At 38.7% G+C, this 20819-nt stretch overlaps 1 protein-coding gene across 1 annotated transcript in view; it reads left to right on the top strand.

The window, feature by feature from the left end:
* SLC11A1 (solute carrier family 11 member 1) overlaps nucleotides 1-17250 on the top strand; it is a 134985-nt gene extending 117735 nt beyond the window's left edge. Inside the window, exons 14-15 of the mRNA XM_053698131.1 lie at nucleotides 3192-3345; nucleotides 16877-17250. Of these exons, the coding sequence (XP_053554106.1) occupies nucleotides 3192-3345; nucleotides 16877-17101 (379 nt within the window). The 3' untranslated portion in view covers nucleotides 17102-17250. The remainder of the gene's footprint in view (nucleotides 1-3191; nucleotides 3346-16876) is intronic.
* Nucleotides 17251-20819: the final 3569 nt, after the last annotated feature.

Consider the following 20819-nt stretch of genomic DNA (forward strand, 5'->3'; position numbering starts at 1 on the left):
TCACACGCGTCCAAGTACTCCACAGCGTGGCTGGCAAGAAAGGGTATAAAAGAAGAAAATCTAATGACATGGCCTCCTTGTTCACCTGATCTGAACCCCATTGAGAACCTGTGGTCCATCATCAAATGTGAGATTTACAAGGAGGGAAAACAGTACACCTCTCTGAACAGTGTCTGGGAGGCTGTGGTTGCTGCTGCACGCAATGTTGATGGTGAACAGATCAAAACACTGACAGAATCCATGGATGGCAGGCTTTTGAGTGTCCTTGCAAAGAAAGGTGGCTATATTGGTCACTGATTTGTTTTTGTTTTGTTTTTGAATGTCAGAAATGTATATTTGTGAATGTTGAGATGTTATATTGGTTTCACTGGTAAAAATAAATAATTGAAATGGGTATATATTTGTTTTTTGTTAAGTTGCCTAATAATTATGCACAGTAATAGTCACCTGCACACACAGATATCCCCCTAAAATAGCTATAACTAAAAACAAACTAAAAACTACTTCCAAAACTATTCAGCTTTGATATTAATGAGTTTTTTGGGTTCCTTGAGAACATGGTTGTTGTTCAATAATAAAATTAATCCTCAAAAATACAACTTGCCTAATAATTCTGCACTCCCTGTATTACTGTGAGATGTAGCTGCTCTCACTAAATATGAGAAAGCTGTGGCGGCTGTGAGAAGGGGGAGACAGACAAGTGTTGTGACGGACAGGCTGTGGGATCATGGAGGGAGAACAGAAGTTGTGTTAGGCTATAAGAGCAGGAGAGATACAAGAAGCTGGGCTGCAGGAAAGGGAAGACTAGATGATAGATTGTGCTGTGGAAAAACAGGGAGATCTGCAGAGTTAAAGAGACAGTTTACTCCAGAATGTTTATTGTTTAAAAAGATAGATAATCCCTTTATTACCCATTCCCCAGTTTTGCATAACTGACACTCACCTAGTTTACAAGTTGTGCGGTATGGCTATACCGCTTGAAAAATGGCCTTTGCGTGTGGAATGGTCACCGATTCGGTATTACAAGCGTTCGTTATGGAATATACCGCAACAATCCATTCCGCATTCAAAGATCTGTAGTTATGGATTTTGCAAAACAAAAAAAGTTTCACAAAATACAGAAAAAATATGTTACAAAGTACACTAACACCCATAAACTACACTATTAACCCCTAAACCACCATCCCCACATTGCCAACACTAAATAAACCTATTAACCCACCATCCCCCCACATCGCAACTACTAAAATAAATGTATTAACCCCTAATCCGCCACCCCCACTTCGTTACTACCTAAATTAAACTATTAACCCCTAAACCTAACAACCCTTAACTTTAATTTAAAGTTAAAATATACTAACTACCTTAAAATAAATAAAAACTTACCTGTGAAATAATAAATAAAACCTAAGCTTAAATTACAAAAAAAATTAACAGTACTTGTAATAAAAAAATAATAAAATATACCAAAAATTAAAAAAAAACTTTTACAAAACAAAATAAAATCTAAAATTACACAAAATAAAAAAGCTAGCATTACAGAAAATAACAAACGAAATTATCCAAAATAAAAAAATATTCCTATTCTAACACCCCCATGTTAAAAAAAACACCCCAAAATTAAGAAAAATACCCAAAATAAAAAAAACTATTCTTTAAATAAACTGCCAATAACCCTTAAAAGGGCCTTTTGTAGGGCATTGGATATGGAGCGGCCGGCAGCCGTGATCATCAGCGACATGGAGGTCCTCTTAATGCGATCATGCGCCGCACACTGATGATTGCATGCAAGGTACCCCTTTTATATTAGGGTAACTTTGCATTCCTATTGGCTGAAAAATTGAAATCAGTCAATAGGATCAGAGATGCCTTCATCCTATTGGCTAATTAAACTTTGATCAAATCAGCCAATAGGATGTAAGCAGCTCTCATCCGCGCCTCCGAAGACCGCTTCGCGCCTCCGCTAAAAAGATAGAAGATGGTCCCGCGATGGATGAAGATGGAGCCGCCTGGATGAAGATGTTTTTTTTTTAATTTTTTTTGTAGTTTAAGCTTAGGTTTTATTTTTTTTCACAGGTAAGTTTTTATTTATTTTAAAGGTAGTTAGTATATTGTAACTTTAATTTAAAGTTAGGGGTTCTTAGGTTTAGGGGTTAATAGTTTAATTTAGGTAGTAAGGATGTGGGGGGCGATGAATTAGAGGTTAATAGGTCTATTTTAGTATTGGTGATATGGGGGACAGCGTATTAGGGGTTTATAGTTTTTTTTAGTGTTGGTGATGTGGGGGGACAGCGGTTTAGGGGTTAATAAGTTTATTTTAGTGTTGGTGATGTGGGGGGATGGCGGTTTAGGGGTTAATAAGTTTATTTTAGTGTTGACGATGTGGGGGGGAATGGCGGTTTAGGGGTTATTAGACTTGGGGTTTATGTTAGGGTGAACGAGCACGCCAAGTCAGAACTTGGTTTTTGTGCGGTATGCGGTTTACCTACCATATCGCACAACAAAAGATAATTTTATAGTGACTTGTAATGGCTGCCCTATGGAAATAGCAGGACGGACCCATTTTGTGCGGTGTGTACGCAACGGATTTACTGCACAACTTGTAATCTAGGTCACTATTAGCAAAATATACATTTTACCTCTGTGATTACCTTGTATCTAAGCCTCTGCAGACTGCCCCTTTTTATTTTGACAGACATGGATTTTAGCCACACCAGTGCTGACTCATAAATAACTCCACTAGAGTGAGCACAGTGTTATCTATATGGTGCACATGAACTACCGCCCTCTAGCTGTGAAAAACTTTCAAAATGCACAGAGATAAGAGGCCTTCAAAGGCTTAGAAATTAGCATACGAGACTAGGTTCAGCTTTCAGCAAAGAATGCCAAGAGAACAAAGTAAATGTGATGATAAAAGTAAACTAAAAAGTTGTTTAAAATTGCATGCTCTATCTGAATTATGAAAGTTTAATTTTGACTAGACTGTACCTTTAAGGTGACAGGTCTCTATAGCAACCAGTAGTGTGTCTCCACATGCGGATTTAATTTGAATATTGCAGTTTTTGGATATATACAGTATATAGTTGTTTGTATGTATCTCACAATAAGTACAGTGTGAAAAGTAGCAGTAGATTTTAACAAAATTACTGTAAGAGTGCATTTTCTCATATGATTCTTTCTTGTGTTTTCAGCATTGGGAAGATAATTGCCATTCTGCTGATAGTATTAATCATTGCTATAAATCTGTACTTCGTTGTTGTGTACATCCCAACAGTGAACAGCATCCCCCTCTATGTGCTTATTGGTGTCATCCTCTTGTTTTACGTCATATTTACATTCTACCTGGTAAGTTATAGACAACAAGGGAAATGTAAACATAGAGCTATGAAAAAACGCAAAACTTAAAATATGGAAATGTTAAAGACATATTTTATGTAAAACTTAACCTGATACATTAATTTCTTTCATGATGGTGAGAGTCCATGAGCTGTTAAGTATGGGATATCCATTTCTACCAGGAGGAGGCAAAGTTTCCCAAACCTCAAAAGCCTATAATCCCCCACCTTACACATACCTCAGTTTAACGAATAGCCAAGTGGTGAGGTGTTTGAAAAGGAGTAAAAGCCAATAATGAGGAGCAGAAAAAAACATGTGCTTTAACATGTGGGTGGGGTCTCGTGGGGTCTCGTCACCATGAAAGAAATTAATTTACCAGGTAAGTCTTACATTAATTATGTTTTCTTTCATATAGGTGGCAAGAGTCCACAAGCTGTTACGTATGGGATATAATACCCAAGATGTGAATAACGGAGGGATAAAATAAAAACAGCTTTTTTCTCTGAGAGATTAAATCTGTAACCCAGAAATAATGTATTTTATGACAAAAACTCAAAATATAGGCACAATTATCAAACTGCCTGAAGGACCTTTCTACCAAAGGCTGCGTCTGACGAAGCATAAACATCAATGGGTAGTTTAAGTTTTTTTTAGTGTTAGTTTTTTTTATTTTGGGGGGTTTGGTGGGTGGGGGGTTTTACTGTTAGAGGGGGGACTTAGTATTTTTTTTAAGGAAAAGAGCGGTTTAACTTAGGGCACTGCCCTACAAAAGGCCCTTTTAAGGGCTATTGGTAGTTTAGTATTAGATTAGAGTTTGTTTTTGTTTGTTTTGATAGGGATTAGGTATTTTTTAAGTGATTAGTTATTTGCGTTGTGGGGTTTGGCGGTTTAGAGGTTAATAGATTTATTAGCATTGCGTTGTGTGGGTTAATGGCGGATTAGGGGTTAATAGTTTTAATATGTAGTTTGCGATATTGGGGTTGGCGGATTTTGGGGTTAAAACTTTTATTAGGTAGTTTGCTATGTGGGTAAATTGCGGATTAGGAGTTTAATTAGGCATATTGCGATGTGGGGGTTGTCAGCTTAGGGGTTAATATTTTTATTATTAGTTCCAATATGGGTTTGATGGCGGATATAGGGGATTTACGTGTCGGGATTATTTTTAGGAGGTGGGTTAGACTTTTACAGGATATTTTATGTTGGGTTTTTTTCTTAGGCGCCGGCAGTTTCTAAAGTGTCGTAAGTCACTAGCAACTCCAGAAAGTTGTATTTATGCTCATTTCTGGATATCGCTAGTTTATCCGACTTACGGTACTTTATGAACTGCCAGCGGGGTTTATGTAATACCCCGATGTGCGAGGTAAAATTACGGGCGGTGCAGGCTTTAGCGCTTGCACCGTATATGTAATCTCGCCCCAGATAAGGAGACTCACAAGAGAGAGAGAGGACAATTCAGAAACTCTTCTAGCAGAAGAGATAGCCAAAAGAAACAGTCATTTCCAAGAAATTAGTTTAATGTCCAATTTATGCATAGGTTCAAAAGGAGGAAACTAAAGCTCATAATACTAGGTTAAGACTCCAATGAGAAGAAATAGGCCTAATAACAGGTTTAATCCAGATTAAAGCCTGAACAAAACAATGAACATCAGGAAGATTAGCTATTTTCCTATGAAACAATACAGAAAGGGGCAAATATTTGTCCTTTCAAAGAACTGGCAGATAAACCCTTATCTCAACCATTCTGCAAAAACTGAAGAATCCTATGGATTCTAAAAGAATGCCAGGAATAATTATGGGTAGCACACCACGAAATATAAGTTTTCCAAACATATTGATAGATCTTCCTAGAAACAGGCTTGTGGGCCTGAATCATAGTGTTAAAAGGAAAGGTAAACACCAAAATTGTTATTTTCTTAAAAAGATAGAAAATGCCTTTTACTACCCATTCCCCAGCTTTGCACAACCAACATTGTTATATCAATATACTTTATAACATTTAAACCTCTAAATTTCTGTCTGTTTCTAAAACACTACAGGCAGCCTCTTATCACATGCTTTATTATTTTCTTTAAACAACAGGAGACTGCTAGTTCATGTGGGCCATATAGATAACATTGTGCTCACGCCCGTGAAGTTGTGCACAAAACATCACTAATTGGCTAAAATGTAAGTCAATAGATAATAAATACAAAGTCATGCAATCAGGGGGCAGTCAGAAGAGGCTTAGCTACAAGGTAATCACAGAGGTTAAAAGTATATTAATATAACCATGTTGGTTGTGCAAAACTGGGGAATGGCTAATAAAGGGATTATCTATCTTTTTAAACAGTAAAAAATTTAGAGTTGACTGTCCCTTTAATCACAGAGAATCCTCAATGACTGAGAACTATGTGTTCAATTTCCATGCCATTAAGTTTAGACTATAGATCTGGATGACAGAAGGTCTGGCCTTAGAGAAAGAGGCCACAGCAGGCAACTGGACATTTTCACCAGATCCGCATACCAAATCCTGTGAGGCCACATTTAGACTATCAGGATTACAAATTACTCTTCTATTTTTATATTGGAGATCCCTCTGGGAAGCAGGACTAGAGGGGGAAATATATAAGCAGGCTGGAAAAAACAGGAAACTGCTAGAGCATCCAATACCTCTGCCTGAGGATCCCTGGACCTCACAATGTACCTGGGAAGTTTGTTGTTCAAATGACAGGTCATCAGATCTATTTCTGGTAGGCCCCATACTTGTACAATCATATAGAACACATCTTGTTGGAGAGACCACTATCCTAGATCTAGGAACTGAAGACTGAGGTAGTCTTCCTCCCAGTTGTCTATACCTGGGAAGTGAAACGCAGTGATTTGGCAGGAATTGGTTTCCACCAAAGAAAGGATTCTAGATACTTCTATCATGGCTAGGGAACTTCGAGTTCCCCCATGATGATTGACATAAGCTACTGCCATAACATTGTCAGTCTAAAAACGGAGATAAGACTCCCTTTTTAATAGAGGCCAAGCCTGAAAGGCACTGAAGAGAGCAAGGAGTTCCAAAATATTGATTTGTAACCTTGCCTCCTGAGGATTCCAAACCCCTTGTGATGTCAGGGACCCCTGGACAGCTCCCCAACCTGAAAGACTTGCAATCTGTGGTGATCACAGACCAAGTAGGATGAGCAAAAGAAGCCACCTGAATAACAGACTGGTGATTCAACCACCAAGTCACAGAAAGGTGAGTGTTGGGATCTAAGAATATATTATGGGATATCTGAGTATAATCCTCGCACCATTGGTGCAGCCTTCAAAGTTGAAGAGGTCTCATATGAAATCAAGTAAATGGAGTTGGGTCAGAAGCTGCAATCATGAGGCCTAGTACTTCCATATACAGAGCCACTGAAGGCAATGAGAGAGACTGAAGGTTCAGATAAGCTGATATCAATTTTATGTGTCTCTTTTCTGTTAAGGAAAGAGTCATGGACACTGAATGTATCTGGAAACCTAAAATGGTGACAGTAGTCTGAGGAATCCAGGACATTTTTGGGTAAATTGATCCTCCAACCATGTTTTTAAAGAAACAACAACAGTGTGAGATTCTAGTAAATGAAAAGATTGAGCTAGTACCAAGATATCGTCCAGGTAAGGAAATACTGCAATACCCTAAGCTCTGATTACAGATAAAAGGGCACTGAGAACCTTGGTAAATATTCTTAGAGCTGTAGCTAGACCAAACGGAAGAGCAACAAACGAATAATGCTTTTCCAGAAAAGAGAACCTCAGAAACTGGTAATGTTCTGGGTTAATAGGGATGTGAAGATAAGCATCCTATAAATCTATTGTGCACATAAAGTAACCTTGTTGAACAAAAGGCAGAATAGTCCTTATTGTTTCCATTTTGAAAGTTGGAATTACAAATTGGTTTAGAGTTTTCAGATCAAGAATAGGTCTGAAAGAGTTTTCCTTCTTTGGTACAATAAAGAGATTTTAATAAAATTCCATTGCCTGTTCCTGCAAAGGAATTGTAACAATCACTCCCATATTTTCCAGATCTGAGACAGATCGTAGAAAAGCCTGAGCTTTCATTGGATGTTTTGGAATATGGGTGAGAAAAAAACCAACAGGAGGTTGTATTCTGAATCCAATTTGATATCCCTGAAAAATAATTGGACAGATTGTAACCAAGTTTTCTTAAAAAGGTTTAATCTGCCCACTCCCAGAAATATTGGGTTGGGGGCCGTACCTTCATGAGGTCTTAAAGGCTGGTTTAAAGGGGCATTAAACCCAATTTTTTTTCCTCTTATGATTCAGATAGAAAATACAATTTAAACAACTTTTTAATTTACTTCTATTATCTAAGTTGTTCTATTCTCTTGGTATCATTTGTTAAAGGAGCAGCAATGCATTAATGGTTTCTAACTGAACACATTGGTGAGCCAATCACAATCAACATATATATATATATATATATATATATATATATATATATATATTCAGCCACCAATCAACAGCTAGATCCTAGGTTCTATGCTGCTTCTGAGCTTGCCTAGATAAAGCTTTCAGCAAAGGAAAACAAGAGAAGAAAGCAAATTAAACAATAGAAGTAAATTGGAAAGTTGTTTAAAATTGTATTCTCTATCATGAAATCATAGAAAGAACATTTTTGGGTTTCACGTCCCTTTAAGTTTCTTAATTTGCTTGGATTTATTCCATTTTGAAGAGAGCCTCCAAAGTGAGCCATAGGGTTTAGAGGAGGAGTCAGTTTTCTGTTCTCTTTTCTGATGAAAGGAACAGAAAACGATTGGGAGCTTTAGGATTCCCTTTTGACTTTTTGTCAAGGAAAACTCCCTTACCTCCAGTAGTAGTAGAAATAATAGAATGCAGTTGAGACCCAAACAATAGTAATCTAGTTTTAGATACCATATCAGCATTCCATGATTTAAGCCATAAAAGCTCTTCTGGTAAGCATAGCTAAAGACATCTTTTTATGTTATTTTTTATGATATCAAATACTGCATCGTAAATAAAATTATTTGCATATTGAAGTAAATTAAGAGACGGTAATGCAGCCAGGGCCTTGGAAGTGGCAGTAGCAATAAACTTTTTCATTGCTGGCGGTATGCCATCTGCATCCATCCAGTAGGTGCATTAGTACAAAAAGAAACATCATTAGATTGATCGGTATGCCATAAGAAATCTAAACATGAGCCACATAAATGAGCTGAAGAAGCTACTTCAGTTGTTTTACAATAAGCACATTTAGTTTTGGTAGAAAGGTGTTTGACAGACTCAGTTCCTATGGTAACTTTAGTGACAGATTGGTGCTGCTTCATAATGGCAAAAAAAAATGAGTAAAAATTAAAGTGATGGTAAATCCAAGCGTTTAACAAAGGCTAGGATTTACCATCACTAAAAATCAAGTAGACTTTAAGTGATCAAACGTAAAAAAAGGATGCTAAGCTCACCCTTTTTGTGCTCACCCTTTCTCAGTGACTCCGGCCGCCCACAGCACATCGATTTTCCACCAATGAAGTGCCACTTGCACCTCTAAACCAATAGCCCTGTGTGCATACAGAAATCTGTCAGTTGACACGCACGGCTATTGGTTCAGAGGTGCAAACGTCACCTCATTGAAGGAGATTGATGTGCCGTGGGTGGCTGGAACTGCTGAGTTTAGCACAGGAAGGGTGAGTTTAGCACCCTTTTTACATGTTTGATCACTTAAAGTCCACTTAATTTTTTGTGATGGTAAATCCTAGCTTTTTTTATAGGCTTGCATTTACCATCACTTTAAGATGCAATAATTACTATTTTTACCCCTTAAGGCAAGCTTTTTGACGAAAAGGAAAAAAACTAAATTTATGCTTACCTGATAAATTTCTTTCTTTTGCGATGTACCGAGTCCACGGTTTCATCCTTGTGGGATATTATCCTTCCTAACAGGAAGTGGCAAAGAGAGCACCCACAGCAGAGCTGTCTATATAGCTCCCCCCTTAACTCCACCCCCCAGTCATTCGACCGAAGGCCAAGGAAGAAAAAGGAGAAACTATAAGGTGCAGAGGTGACTGAAGTTTTCAACAAAAAATACTGTCTGTCTTGAATAGACAGGGCGGGCCGTGGACTCGGTACATCGCAAAAGAAAGAAATTTATCAGGTAAGCATAAATTTTGTTTTCTTTTGCAAGATGTACCGAGTCCACGGTTTCATCCTTACTTGTGGGATTACCAATACCAAAGCTTTAGGACACGGATGAAGGGAGGGACAAGACAGGAACCTAAACGAAAGGCACCACTGCTTGCAAAACCTTTTTCCCAAAAATAGCCTCCGAAGAAGCAAAAGTATCAAATTTGTAAAATTTAGAAACGGCATGAAGCGAAGACCAAGTCGCAGCCTTACAAATCTGTTCAACAGAAGCATCATTTTTAAAAGCCCATGTGGAAGCTACCGCTCTAGTAGAGTGAGCTGTAATTCTTTCAGGAGGCTGCTGTCCAGCAGTCTCATAGGCCAAACGGATGATGCTTTTCAGCCAAAAGGAAAGAGAGGTAGCCGTAGCCTTTTGACCCCTACGCGTTCCAGAATAGACAACAAACAAAGAAGATGTCTGACGAAAATCTTTGGTTGCCTGCAAATAAAATTTCAAAGCACGAACCACGTCCAAGTTGTGCAACAGACGTTCCTTCTTAGAAGAAGGATTAGGACACAGAGAAGGAACAACAATTTATTGATTGATATTCCTGTTAGAAACAACCTTAGGGAGGAACCCAGGTTTGGTACGTAAAACCACCTTATAAGCATGGAAAACAAGATAAGGCAAGTCACATTGTAATGCAGATAATTCAGAAACTCTTCGAGCTGAAGTGATAGCAACTAGAAACAGAACTTTCCAAGATAGAAGCTTAATATCTATGGAATGCATGGGTTCAAACGGAACCCCCTGAAGAACTTTAAGAACTAAATTTAGACTCCATGGCAGAGCAACAGGTTTAAACACAGGCTTACTAAAGCCTGACAAAAAGCCCGAACATCTGGGACATCTGCCAGACGCTTGTGCAACAGAACAGACAAAGCAGATATCTGTCCTTTTAAGGAACTAGCGGACAAACCTTTCTCCAATCCTTCTTGGAGAAAAGACAAAATCCTAGGAATCCTGATCTTACTCCATGAGTAGCCTTTGGATTCGCACCAAAAAAGATATTTACGCCATATCTTATGATAGATCTTCCTGGTGACAGGCTTTCAAGCCTGAATCAAGGTATCTATGACCGACTCAGAGAAACCCCGCTTTGATAAAATCAAGCGTTCAATCTCCAAGCAGTCAGTTGCAGAGAAATTAGATTTGGATGCTTGAATGGACCTTGAATCAAAAGGTCCCGTCTCAGTGGCAGAGTCCATGGTGGCAGAGATGACATGTCCACCAGGTCTGCATATCAAGTCCTGCGTGGCCACGCAGGCGCTATCAAAATCACCGAAGCTCTATCCTGTTTGATTCTGGCAATCAGACGCGGAAGGAGAGGGAAAGGTGGAAACACATAAGCCAGGTTGAACGACCAGGGTACTGCTAGAGCATCTATCAGTACTGCCTGAGGATCCCTTGACCTGGATCCGTAACGAGGAAGTTTGGTGTTCTGACGAGACGCCATCAAATTCAATTCTGGTTTGCCCCATAGCTGAATCAGTTGAGCAAACACCTCCGGATGGAGTTCCCACTCCCCTGGATGAAAAGTCTGACGACTTAGAAAATCCGCCTCCCAGTTCTCTACCCCTGGGATATAGATCGCTGACAGATGTCAAGAGTGATTCTCTGCCCATTGGATTATTCTGGAAACTTCTATCATCGCTAAGGAACTCCTTGTTCCCCCTTGATGATTGATATAAGCCACAGTCGTGATGTTGTCCGACTGAAATCTGATGAATCTGGCCGAAGCCAGCTGAGGCCACGCCGGAAGAGCATTAAATATCGCTCTTAATTCCAGAATATTTATCGGTAGGAGGACCTCCTCCTGAGTCCACAAACCCTGTGCTTTCAGGGAATTCCAGACTGCACCCCAGCCAAGTAGGCTGGCGTCTGTCGTCACTATAACCCACGCTGGCCTGCGGAAACACATTCCCCGGGACAGGTGATCCTGTGACAACCACCAAGAAGAGAGTCTCTGGTCTCCTGATCCAGGTTTATCTGAGGAGATAAATCTGCATAATCCCCATTCCACTGTCTGAGCATTGATAGTTGCAGTGGTCTGAGACGTAAGCGAGCATATGGAACTACGTCCATTGCCGCTACCATTAGTCCGATTACCTCCATACACTGAGCCACTGACGGCCGAAGAATGGAATGAAGAACTCGGCAGGTAGACAAAATCTTTTATTTCCTGACCTCCGTCAGAAATATTTTCATGTCCACCGAGTCTATCAGAGTCCCTAGAAATGAAACTCTTGTGAGAGGGGAAAGAGAACTCTTTTTTACGTTCACCTTCCACCCATGAGATCTTAGAAAGGCCAACACTAAGTCCATGTGAGACTTGGCTAGTTGGAAAGTCAACGCTTGAATTAGGATGTCGTCTAGATAAGGCGCCACTGCTATGCCCCGTGGCCTTAGGACCGCTAGAAGGGACCCTAGCACCTTTGTGAAGATTCTTGGCGCCGTGGCTAACCCGAAGGGAAGAGCCACAAACTGGTAATGCTTGTCCAGAAAGGCAAATCTGAGGAATTGATGATGATCTTTGTGGCTAGGAATGTATAGATACGCATCCTTTAAGTCCACGGTAGTCATATATTGACCCTCCTGGATCATTGGTAAAATAGTCCAAATGGTCTCCATCTTGAAGGATGGGACCCTTAGTAATTGGTTTAGGATCTTGAGATCTAGAATTGGTCTGAAGGTTCCCTCTTTTTTGGGAACCACAAACAGATTGGAGTAGAACCCCTGCCCATGTTCTGCTTTCGGAACTGGGCAGATCATTCCCATGGTAAAAAGGTCTTCTACACAGCGTAAGAACGTCTCTCTTTTTGTCTGGTTTACAGACAATTGAGAAAGATGGAATCTCCCCCTTGGAGGAGAATCTTTGAAATCTAGACGATACCCCTGGGTTACAATTTCTACCGCCCAGGAGTCCTGAACATCTCTTGCCCAGGCCTGAGCAAAGAGAGAAAGTCTGCCCCCTACTAGATCCGGTCCCGGATCGGGGGCTACCCCTTCATGCTGTCTTGGTGGCAGCAGCCGGCTTCTTGGCCTGTTTACCCTTGTTCCAAGCCTGGTTAGGCCTCCAGACTGGCCTAGATTGAGCAAAGTTCCCCTCTTGCTTAGCAGCAGGGGCAGAGGATGCAGGACCAAGCAATAAGCGGAGGTGTTCTAGCTTAAATTTAAATGCCGTCATATCTGAATCTGTCTGAGGGAACATTTTTCCTGAATCAGAAATCTCTCCCTCAGAGAGCAAATGTAACATAAACAGCACTCCCAAAACACACAAACGTTTGCTAAATATCATTCAAACAGAGTGTCCCATAAGTTTAGCCCTTCAAGCAAGCTAGTAATGCCCCTTATAAGACTAGGATTACTGCTTACCCTTCCCCTTATGGGGATACTGTCAGCCTTTCTGAGTTATCACAGTCTCTCCAGAAAAAATGACTGAACATACCTCATTGCTGTATAGCAAGAAACTGTTCCTCACACTGAAGTTTTCCTATACTCCTCAGCTTCTGTGAGAACAGCAGTGGACCTTAGTTAAAAAATGCTAAGATCATCATCCTCTAGGCAGAAATCTTCATCCATCTCCTGCCTGAGAGTAAATAGTACACACCGGTACCATTTAAAAATAACAAACTCTTGCTTGAAGAAAATAAAAAACTAACATTTTATCACCTCTTTCACTTTACCCTTCCTGCTTAGAGCCGGCAAAGAGAATGACTGGGGGGTGGAGTTAAGGGGTAGCTATATAGACAGCTCTGCTGTGGGTGCTCTCTTTGCCACTTCCTGTTAGGAAGGATAATATCCCACAAGTAAGGATGAAACCGTGGAGTCGGTACATCTTGCAAAAGAAATATGCCCCGTTATATAGCGTTATATAGCGTTACAAGGATGTTAAAGCACTTAGCAAATGAAGCCTAGGAAAGCAGTTTATGTCAAACTGCACAATTTCAAATGCTAACTTTATAGAAAAAACGAGCTAAAAGGCATATGTTAAATAAGTCATTATGTCCGCGATATACTGATGCGCCAATAGTGACACATGAAAAGCATTTATAATTACAATTACTATAGATGCACACTAAGTGGTGTGAAAAAAATGGCATGCGACCCCAATGCATAAATTTGCACCAGGTTGAACATGGGCTTGTGTGCGCATATGAGAAATATAATTGCACGCTAAATCTTTGCATATATGCGGCAGTTTGAACGCGCGCGCATGTGCGTGTGAATGAGACATATTTGCCGCAAAAAAAATAACAAGAAAGGGGAATAGTAAGAATCTGTCCCTGGGCTCTGCATACTCATAGATTTACATAGTTTAATTTTTAAACAATAGTTAAAAGTGCCAAACTTCCCCGTAGACACTCGTCCACTAATATCAGACAGCAAAACCAGTACTGAAACATATTAGCAGAGGTAATGGAATAGGAGTATAACGTCAATCTGTAACGGGAGGCAGAAGATGAATTCCTGTGACCGAAATTACAGAGAGCCCATGAAACATTTCCCGTGAGACGAAAACATTGTGTCATGAGGCAGTACTCCCTTCACATCAAGCACTGTACTCTGATTTAAACCGTGCTTCAATATGCTCTAAAGTGCCTTTCACTGAAGAAATCAAGCATATCATCATGCTTCAACCACCTCCCATGGAGGCAAAGTTTAAAACTCAGGTATGAGTTAGGTGTGTGTGTGTGTGGGGGGGGGGGGGGGTATAGGCTTTTGTGGTTGGAGAAACTTTGCATCCTCCTGGTAGGAATGCATATCCCATATGTAACAGCTTGTGGACTCTCGCCACCTATATGAAAGAAGCATAATTGTATTGTTGAAGAACACACACAAAAAAAACAGTTCTAAGAAAATATGTTGGTGCATTTTGGGAGCTATGTATAAGCCTTAAAGGGACAGTATATACTAATTTTCATATAACTGCATGTAATAGATACTATAAAGAAGATTATGCACAGATACCTGATATAAAAATCCAGTAAAAAAACTTTTAAATTTTTACTTAGAAGCTCCTAGTTTAGCACTGTTTATAAGGTTAGGCTGGGACACCCAGTGAAAGGGGCTGGGAAAGTAGGAAGCACAGACACTCTCCCCCTCACCTGAATATGAAAAGACAGATTATGCAAACAGGAGCCACAGGAATCTTTAGACATCAGTATACAAATAAAATTTTGGGGCTTGGTTAGGAGTCTGAAATCTTTATCCATGGGTGAAGACAGCACACTCTCCAGAGTGGCGCAAGGAAAGAGACTAGCCAGGTCTCCACTGAACTGCAAACAATCAAATTTCCCAGCCACCGAGTATCTGTTTAAAAGACCTTTATTTTCTTAGGCAGGGTCCATAAGAATAACAAACAAACAATGTTTCAAACCTGCAATAGGTTCTTAGTCATGTCATCTCAATTATGTACAGGTGTGCTTCTTTTATACCTGTGCACTTCTCATTAATTAGAAACTAAATACTGCCATCATGTGGTTATTTTGTAGTATGCAGTTAGGAGTCTGAAAATCAGCACAATGTTATTAAAAAATAAGTAAAATTATACATGTAAACAAAACACTCCCAGATTAGCTATAATAAATGGATCATCTACAAAACATTTATGCAAAGAAAAATCTAGTGTACAATGTCCCTTTAAAGATGTAGCAAAGGGAGATAAAATAATAGCTAGTTAAGGGCTAGATTACAAGTGGTGCTTTAACGTTAGTGCACGTAATATTACAAGTTGAAAGTAAATGCAACGTCACAAGCACAAACTAAATATGCTCTTGCTGGGTTAGTGCAACTGAAGACCTCAAGTAAAGGGTTAGGATTTAAACATTTTTGCATTAAATACAACATGAATACATTACAATAAAGTGTTACATTCATAAATTCACTAATAAAAATTATATGACAAGTTATTTGAAAGGAAAGGGCTATCATGTATATATACATACATATACATGCGTATGTATATATATATATATATATATATACACAGTATATATACATGTGTATTTATATTTATATGTGTATATATGTATGTGTATGTGTGTGTGTATATATATATGTATATATATATATATATATATATATATATATATACACACAGTATATATACATGTGTATTTATATTTATATGTGTATATATGTATGTGTATACACAAATATACATATGTATATATACTTTGAAGCCCTTTGCATTCAAATACCTGAAAGTAAGAAAAATATTTTTTTATTCCTTTTGAATACTTAGTGTTTTATGCAATATTAATATTTTACATTCCAATGTTCTTCACATGGGGAAAGTGTTCAATATATTTTTAAATTGATGTTCCTATATATATCTTCCTATACCTATATATATATAAATATATATATATATATATATATATATTGTATAGATATATATTTTTTTATAAAAAATACATCCAATATATATATAGATAGCGTGCGAGTGATAAGTGTTAGTTTTTTCCAGTTTGAGCTCTCCATTGAAGTTGATGGGGAGAAGAAGTTAGAGCGGTCGCGATATCCAAAGTCCTGCAATTTGCACGCCTCAGGTTTCGCTCTCATGCCAAAAAATTACTTTCAATTTGTAATACGCATGCTAACCGCTGCGTGTAAAAAGTTTACTTGTGCAGGAGTGCTAAATGCCTCTCCACTTGTAATCTAGCACTAAATGCTGGCATGGGGAGAACAGGAAGTAAGTCATAACAAAGCTTTATAGTCTACCTTCTATATTACCTTCCCTGTAACTCAGGTGTGGAGCAGAGAATGTTTTACTTTAGGTGAGATGTAGAGAGGTCTAAAGTAACAGGTTTAGGATGCTGGGAAGGAACTCTGCTGTGTATTCATTTTTTCTATTCATCACTTATTTGAGGATCCTTGTGAGTTTATGAGGTCAATTTATTCATGTGCGAGCGGACATGATACGATGTAGCGTATCATGTCCGCTGTACAACGATAAATGCCGACAGCGTATGCTGTCATTGCACCACCAGTTCTTGTGAACTGCTGGTGCAATACCGCCCCCTGCAGATTCGCAGCCACTAGCAGGGGGTGTCAATCAACCCGATCATATTCGATCGGGTTGATTTCTGTCCGCCGCCTCAGAGCAGGTTATGGAGTAGCGGTCTTTAGAAGGCTCGCCGGAAACACGGGGCATCAAGCTCCATAAGGAGCTTGATAAATTGACCCCTTTGAGTTTTTTATGAATAAATTAGTTTAGAAAACATTAACTTACTGAACCTAGCAAAGGGACCGTTACGGACAAAAAGTAGATTCATATTTTTTTCTTATTATTCATAAAACATAAAATTTAAAAGCATGATTGTCCCAGATAAACTCTCTAGCTTTGCACTTTTTATTTTAAAGATCTGGACTTGCTGCCTTGCGCATGGAGCTACATTTTTGTCCTATGGACGACATAAGAAATTCTGGTACTATGAACCTATAGACCTTCTAAATAAACATGAAACTGACAAAGAGATAAACAGGACTGAAGTACAAGGTGTTGAAGCTTCATTGCAACCCAACGTCTCCAAAAGAAGCAATTCATACTATCGGGCTGGAAATTTACATAACAGGGCAAGCTCTTGATGTATTATAATCTTTTTTTTTATATTTATACTAAAATGACGTTATATAGAAACCCTAAGGAACCACAGAAGGCTCAAAGAGACGGTAAACACCTTGAAATGTTAATATAAAATGTTTAGTTATGTGTAATAAAACAACTTCGCAATATACTTTCATTGTTTATTGTGACCCCTTTTCATATAATTTAGCTAAAATTGTGGATTTTTGTAATTCTCAGAAATGCACCATGCTGACGTCTCAGGCTAACACGGCTACATATATTTATCTAATTATTTTTAAATAACAACTACAAAACCATTTACTTTATGCTAATAATATGACCATGACTTAAGGTCAGATTGGCTCCTCCAAATAAGGCAAGTGGTGGGTGGAGTTTAGCTATTAAAAAAAAAGCAGCAGATATGTATTGTAATTACAAGGTGGTTACTGTCCCTTTAAGAGGTTACATATTAGTATATGGAATGATCATTTTATTTTTAAAATGGAGATTCTTTTTCAAATTCACACAGAGAAAAGCATAGACTGACATGATGACCCCTGTGCCACCCACAAAGTTATTTCTTGTCATCAAGTATGGCACCATTAATCACTTTACTGAGTCCATGTCATATAATACCTTAAAGGGACATGAAACCCAAAAATGTTCTTTCATGATTTAGGTAGAACATACAATTTTAAACAACTTTCAATTTACTTCTATTATCAAATGTGCTTCATTCTCTTGGTATCATTTGTTGAAGGAGCAGCAATGCACTACTGGTTTCTAACTGAACACATGGGTGAGCCAATGACAATCGGTATATATATTCAGCCACCAATCAGCAGCTAGAACCTAGGTTCTTTGCTGTTCCTGAACTTTTCTAGATAAACCTTTCAGCAGAGGATAACAATAGAAGGAAGAAAATTAAATAATAGAAGTAAATTGGAAAATTGTTTAAAAATGGTATGCTCTGTCTAAATATGACTTTACTGGCCTTTGAAATTGCCATCACAAATAACATTCATAACATGATATATAACATTAGCGGTGTTACATATCTCATCAAACTGTAATGGCGAACCAAAACAGCAACCTATTATCACTACACATTCTGTCCAGCATTGAGTAGGAGCATAAGCAGGAAACACTGAGCAGGTGGTCACATGTTGAGATCTTACTTTGCTCATAGTTCAAGGAAAGAGATAAAAAAGAATAGTGTATTGTTATTCTGGTGTTTCTCAATGTAATTTCTATTTTGTTGTCTTTTTTCTGTACAGACAATTGGCCAGGGGCAGATTGACTTGCTGAACATGGCCAATAGATTAGCAAAGCAGCCTATCATCTTTGTTATACAGTAGATATTGCTCCACATTCCACCGTACTCCAGCAATACTTATATACTTATAACATGTATTAAATAGTAAAATGATGGTCTATATATATATATATATATATATATATATATATATATATATAAACACACACTCCTACATACACATACACTAATAAAGACATACACACACAACACTCAAACACATACACACACCTCCGATAGTAGGGTTACCACCTTTAGTTCAGGCCAAACCTGAACAATCTTGCATCGTGCACATAACTCATATATACATATTTGAACTTAGACATTCACACTTGCACACTCTCTCACACACACAATGGCGCCCATTTAACAAGCTCCATAGTGAGCTTCTGGGCACGTGTTTCTGGCGAGCCTTCAGACTCGCCAGAAACAGCAGTTATGAAGCAGCGGTCACAAAGGCCACTGCTCCATAACCTGTCCGCCTGCTCTGAGCAGGCGGACAGACATCGCCGGAAATCAACCCGATCGAGTACGATCGGGTTGATTGACACCTCCCTGCTGGCGACCCATTGGCCGTGAGTCTGCAGGGGGCGGCGTTGCACCTGCAGCTCTTGGGAGCTGCTGGTGCAATGCTGAATACGGAGAGCGTATTGCTCTCCGCATTCAGCGAGGTCTGGCGGGCCAATGTCTCACACTTTCTCTTTTAGACACACACACACAAAGACACTCACTCTCTCACATACACACACTCATACATAAAGACAATCACACACACAGATACCTGTGCACATAACAACACATATATACATATTTGCACTTAGATATTCAAACTCACACACGCTCTCTCACAAACATGCACTCACTCTCACACACAATGTCCCACACTTACTATCTCTCACACACACACAAAGATACAAGTCAATCACTCACACAGACTCTTTCTAACAAACACAAACTCACACACAATATCTAACACACTCTCACACACACATAAAGACACTCACTCTCTCACATACACACAAGTTAATCACACCCACACACAGGGCCGCCATCAGGGGGTGACAGGGGTGACTCCTGTCAGGGGCCCGATGGGCCAGGGGGGCCCCATGAGGCAAGAACTAAAAAAAAAATTATTTTTTTTTTACATTTTATCAGCCACCAGTGTGTACTACAGCAGAGTGCTAATTGAGCATGGGAAATGTTATTACAAGGAGTAAAGTATTAGCATTTGAGAGGATTTCTGAGTGTGCACTAAACCACTATGCACAGTGTGAGACAGACTTGGCACTTTGTTTGTACAGTGTGTGTCTGAGTCAGACGGCAGATCACTTTCATTTGCAAAGGAGGTAGGACTTACTTAGCAAATGTTTTTTATTTCTTTGTGCAATTTCAGATTGTAACTTAAGTGTGGCAGTAGTTGTATGGTGGGGCCAGGGGTCCATAAAAACACATTTTTTTTAGCAGCAGTGTATTTATTATTATTTGACAATGCTGTAGAAATTCTATATTTAAAACTATGCCGAAATGTTTCCTCCTCAATACACAAATGGTAGGTGCCCTTTTGGCAGATATGCATTATATATATATATATATATATATATATATATATATATATAAAACATTCCAGTTTACTGCCCCTTTATGCAAGGACTTTCCAGATGCAATGAGGCATTTTATCTAAGATTTTTACATCTGCATAAAATGTTATACTCTCAGACTAAGATTTCTCAGTGTTTGAAATGAGACAGGTTAACTTAAAACTGTTCAGTTTACACTACAGCTGACATAATTTTGAAATACATACCAACAAGCCTAAATCCTGCATTTAACCAGATCTAATGGTACGAGTACCACAGCTTATGGTTCCACCAAAACCAGATAGAGTACAGCATTTTCAAAATCCATAAGTACAGCTGACAGATGGGAACATTTGTACACTATATTTGAAGTGGTGCTCTTGGTTGAGGAAAATGGGGAAAAACAAACAAACATATGTCAACCTTTTAAAAGTACTTTTCTTCATCTAGCCATCTACCCAGATAATTAATGTACAATTTTGAATTCACAGAATTATTTTTATTTACAAATATGATTCTTTAAAAAGTAATCTCTTAATTTCTGCAATTTTTTTTATCATGCATGTCACACACTGTTGATTTAGGAGATGCAAGGTGCATACATGTTTCCTCCTGTCAGTGTTTCTGTGGGTGTCTGTGTTTATGTCTTTGTGCTTTGATTTGTGTCTCTATGAGTGTATATGTATTTTTTTTATGTGGGTCTCTCTGTGAGGGTGGGTGTGTATGTCTTTGTGCATTTTCTGTGGATGTCTGTGAGGGTGTGTGCATATGTTTTTGAGCTTTTTCTACGGGTGTCTCTGTGAGGGTGTGTGTATGTTTGTCTTTGTGTATTTTCTCTGGATGCCT

The sequence above is a fragment of the Bombina bombina genome, chromosome 1 (genome assembly GCF_027579735.1).
Source record: "Bombina bombina isolate aBomBom1 chromosome 1, aBomBom1.pri, whole genome shotgun sequence".
Lineage (NCBI taxonomy): Eukaryota > Metazoa > Chordata > Amphibia > Anura > Bombinatoridae > Bombina > Bombina bombina.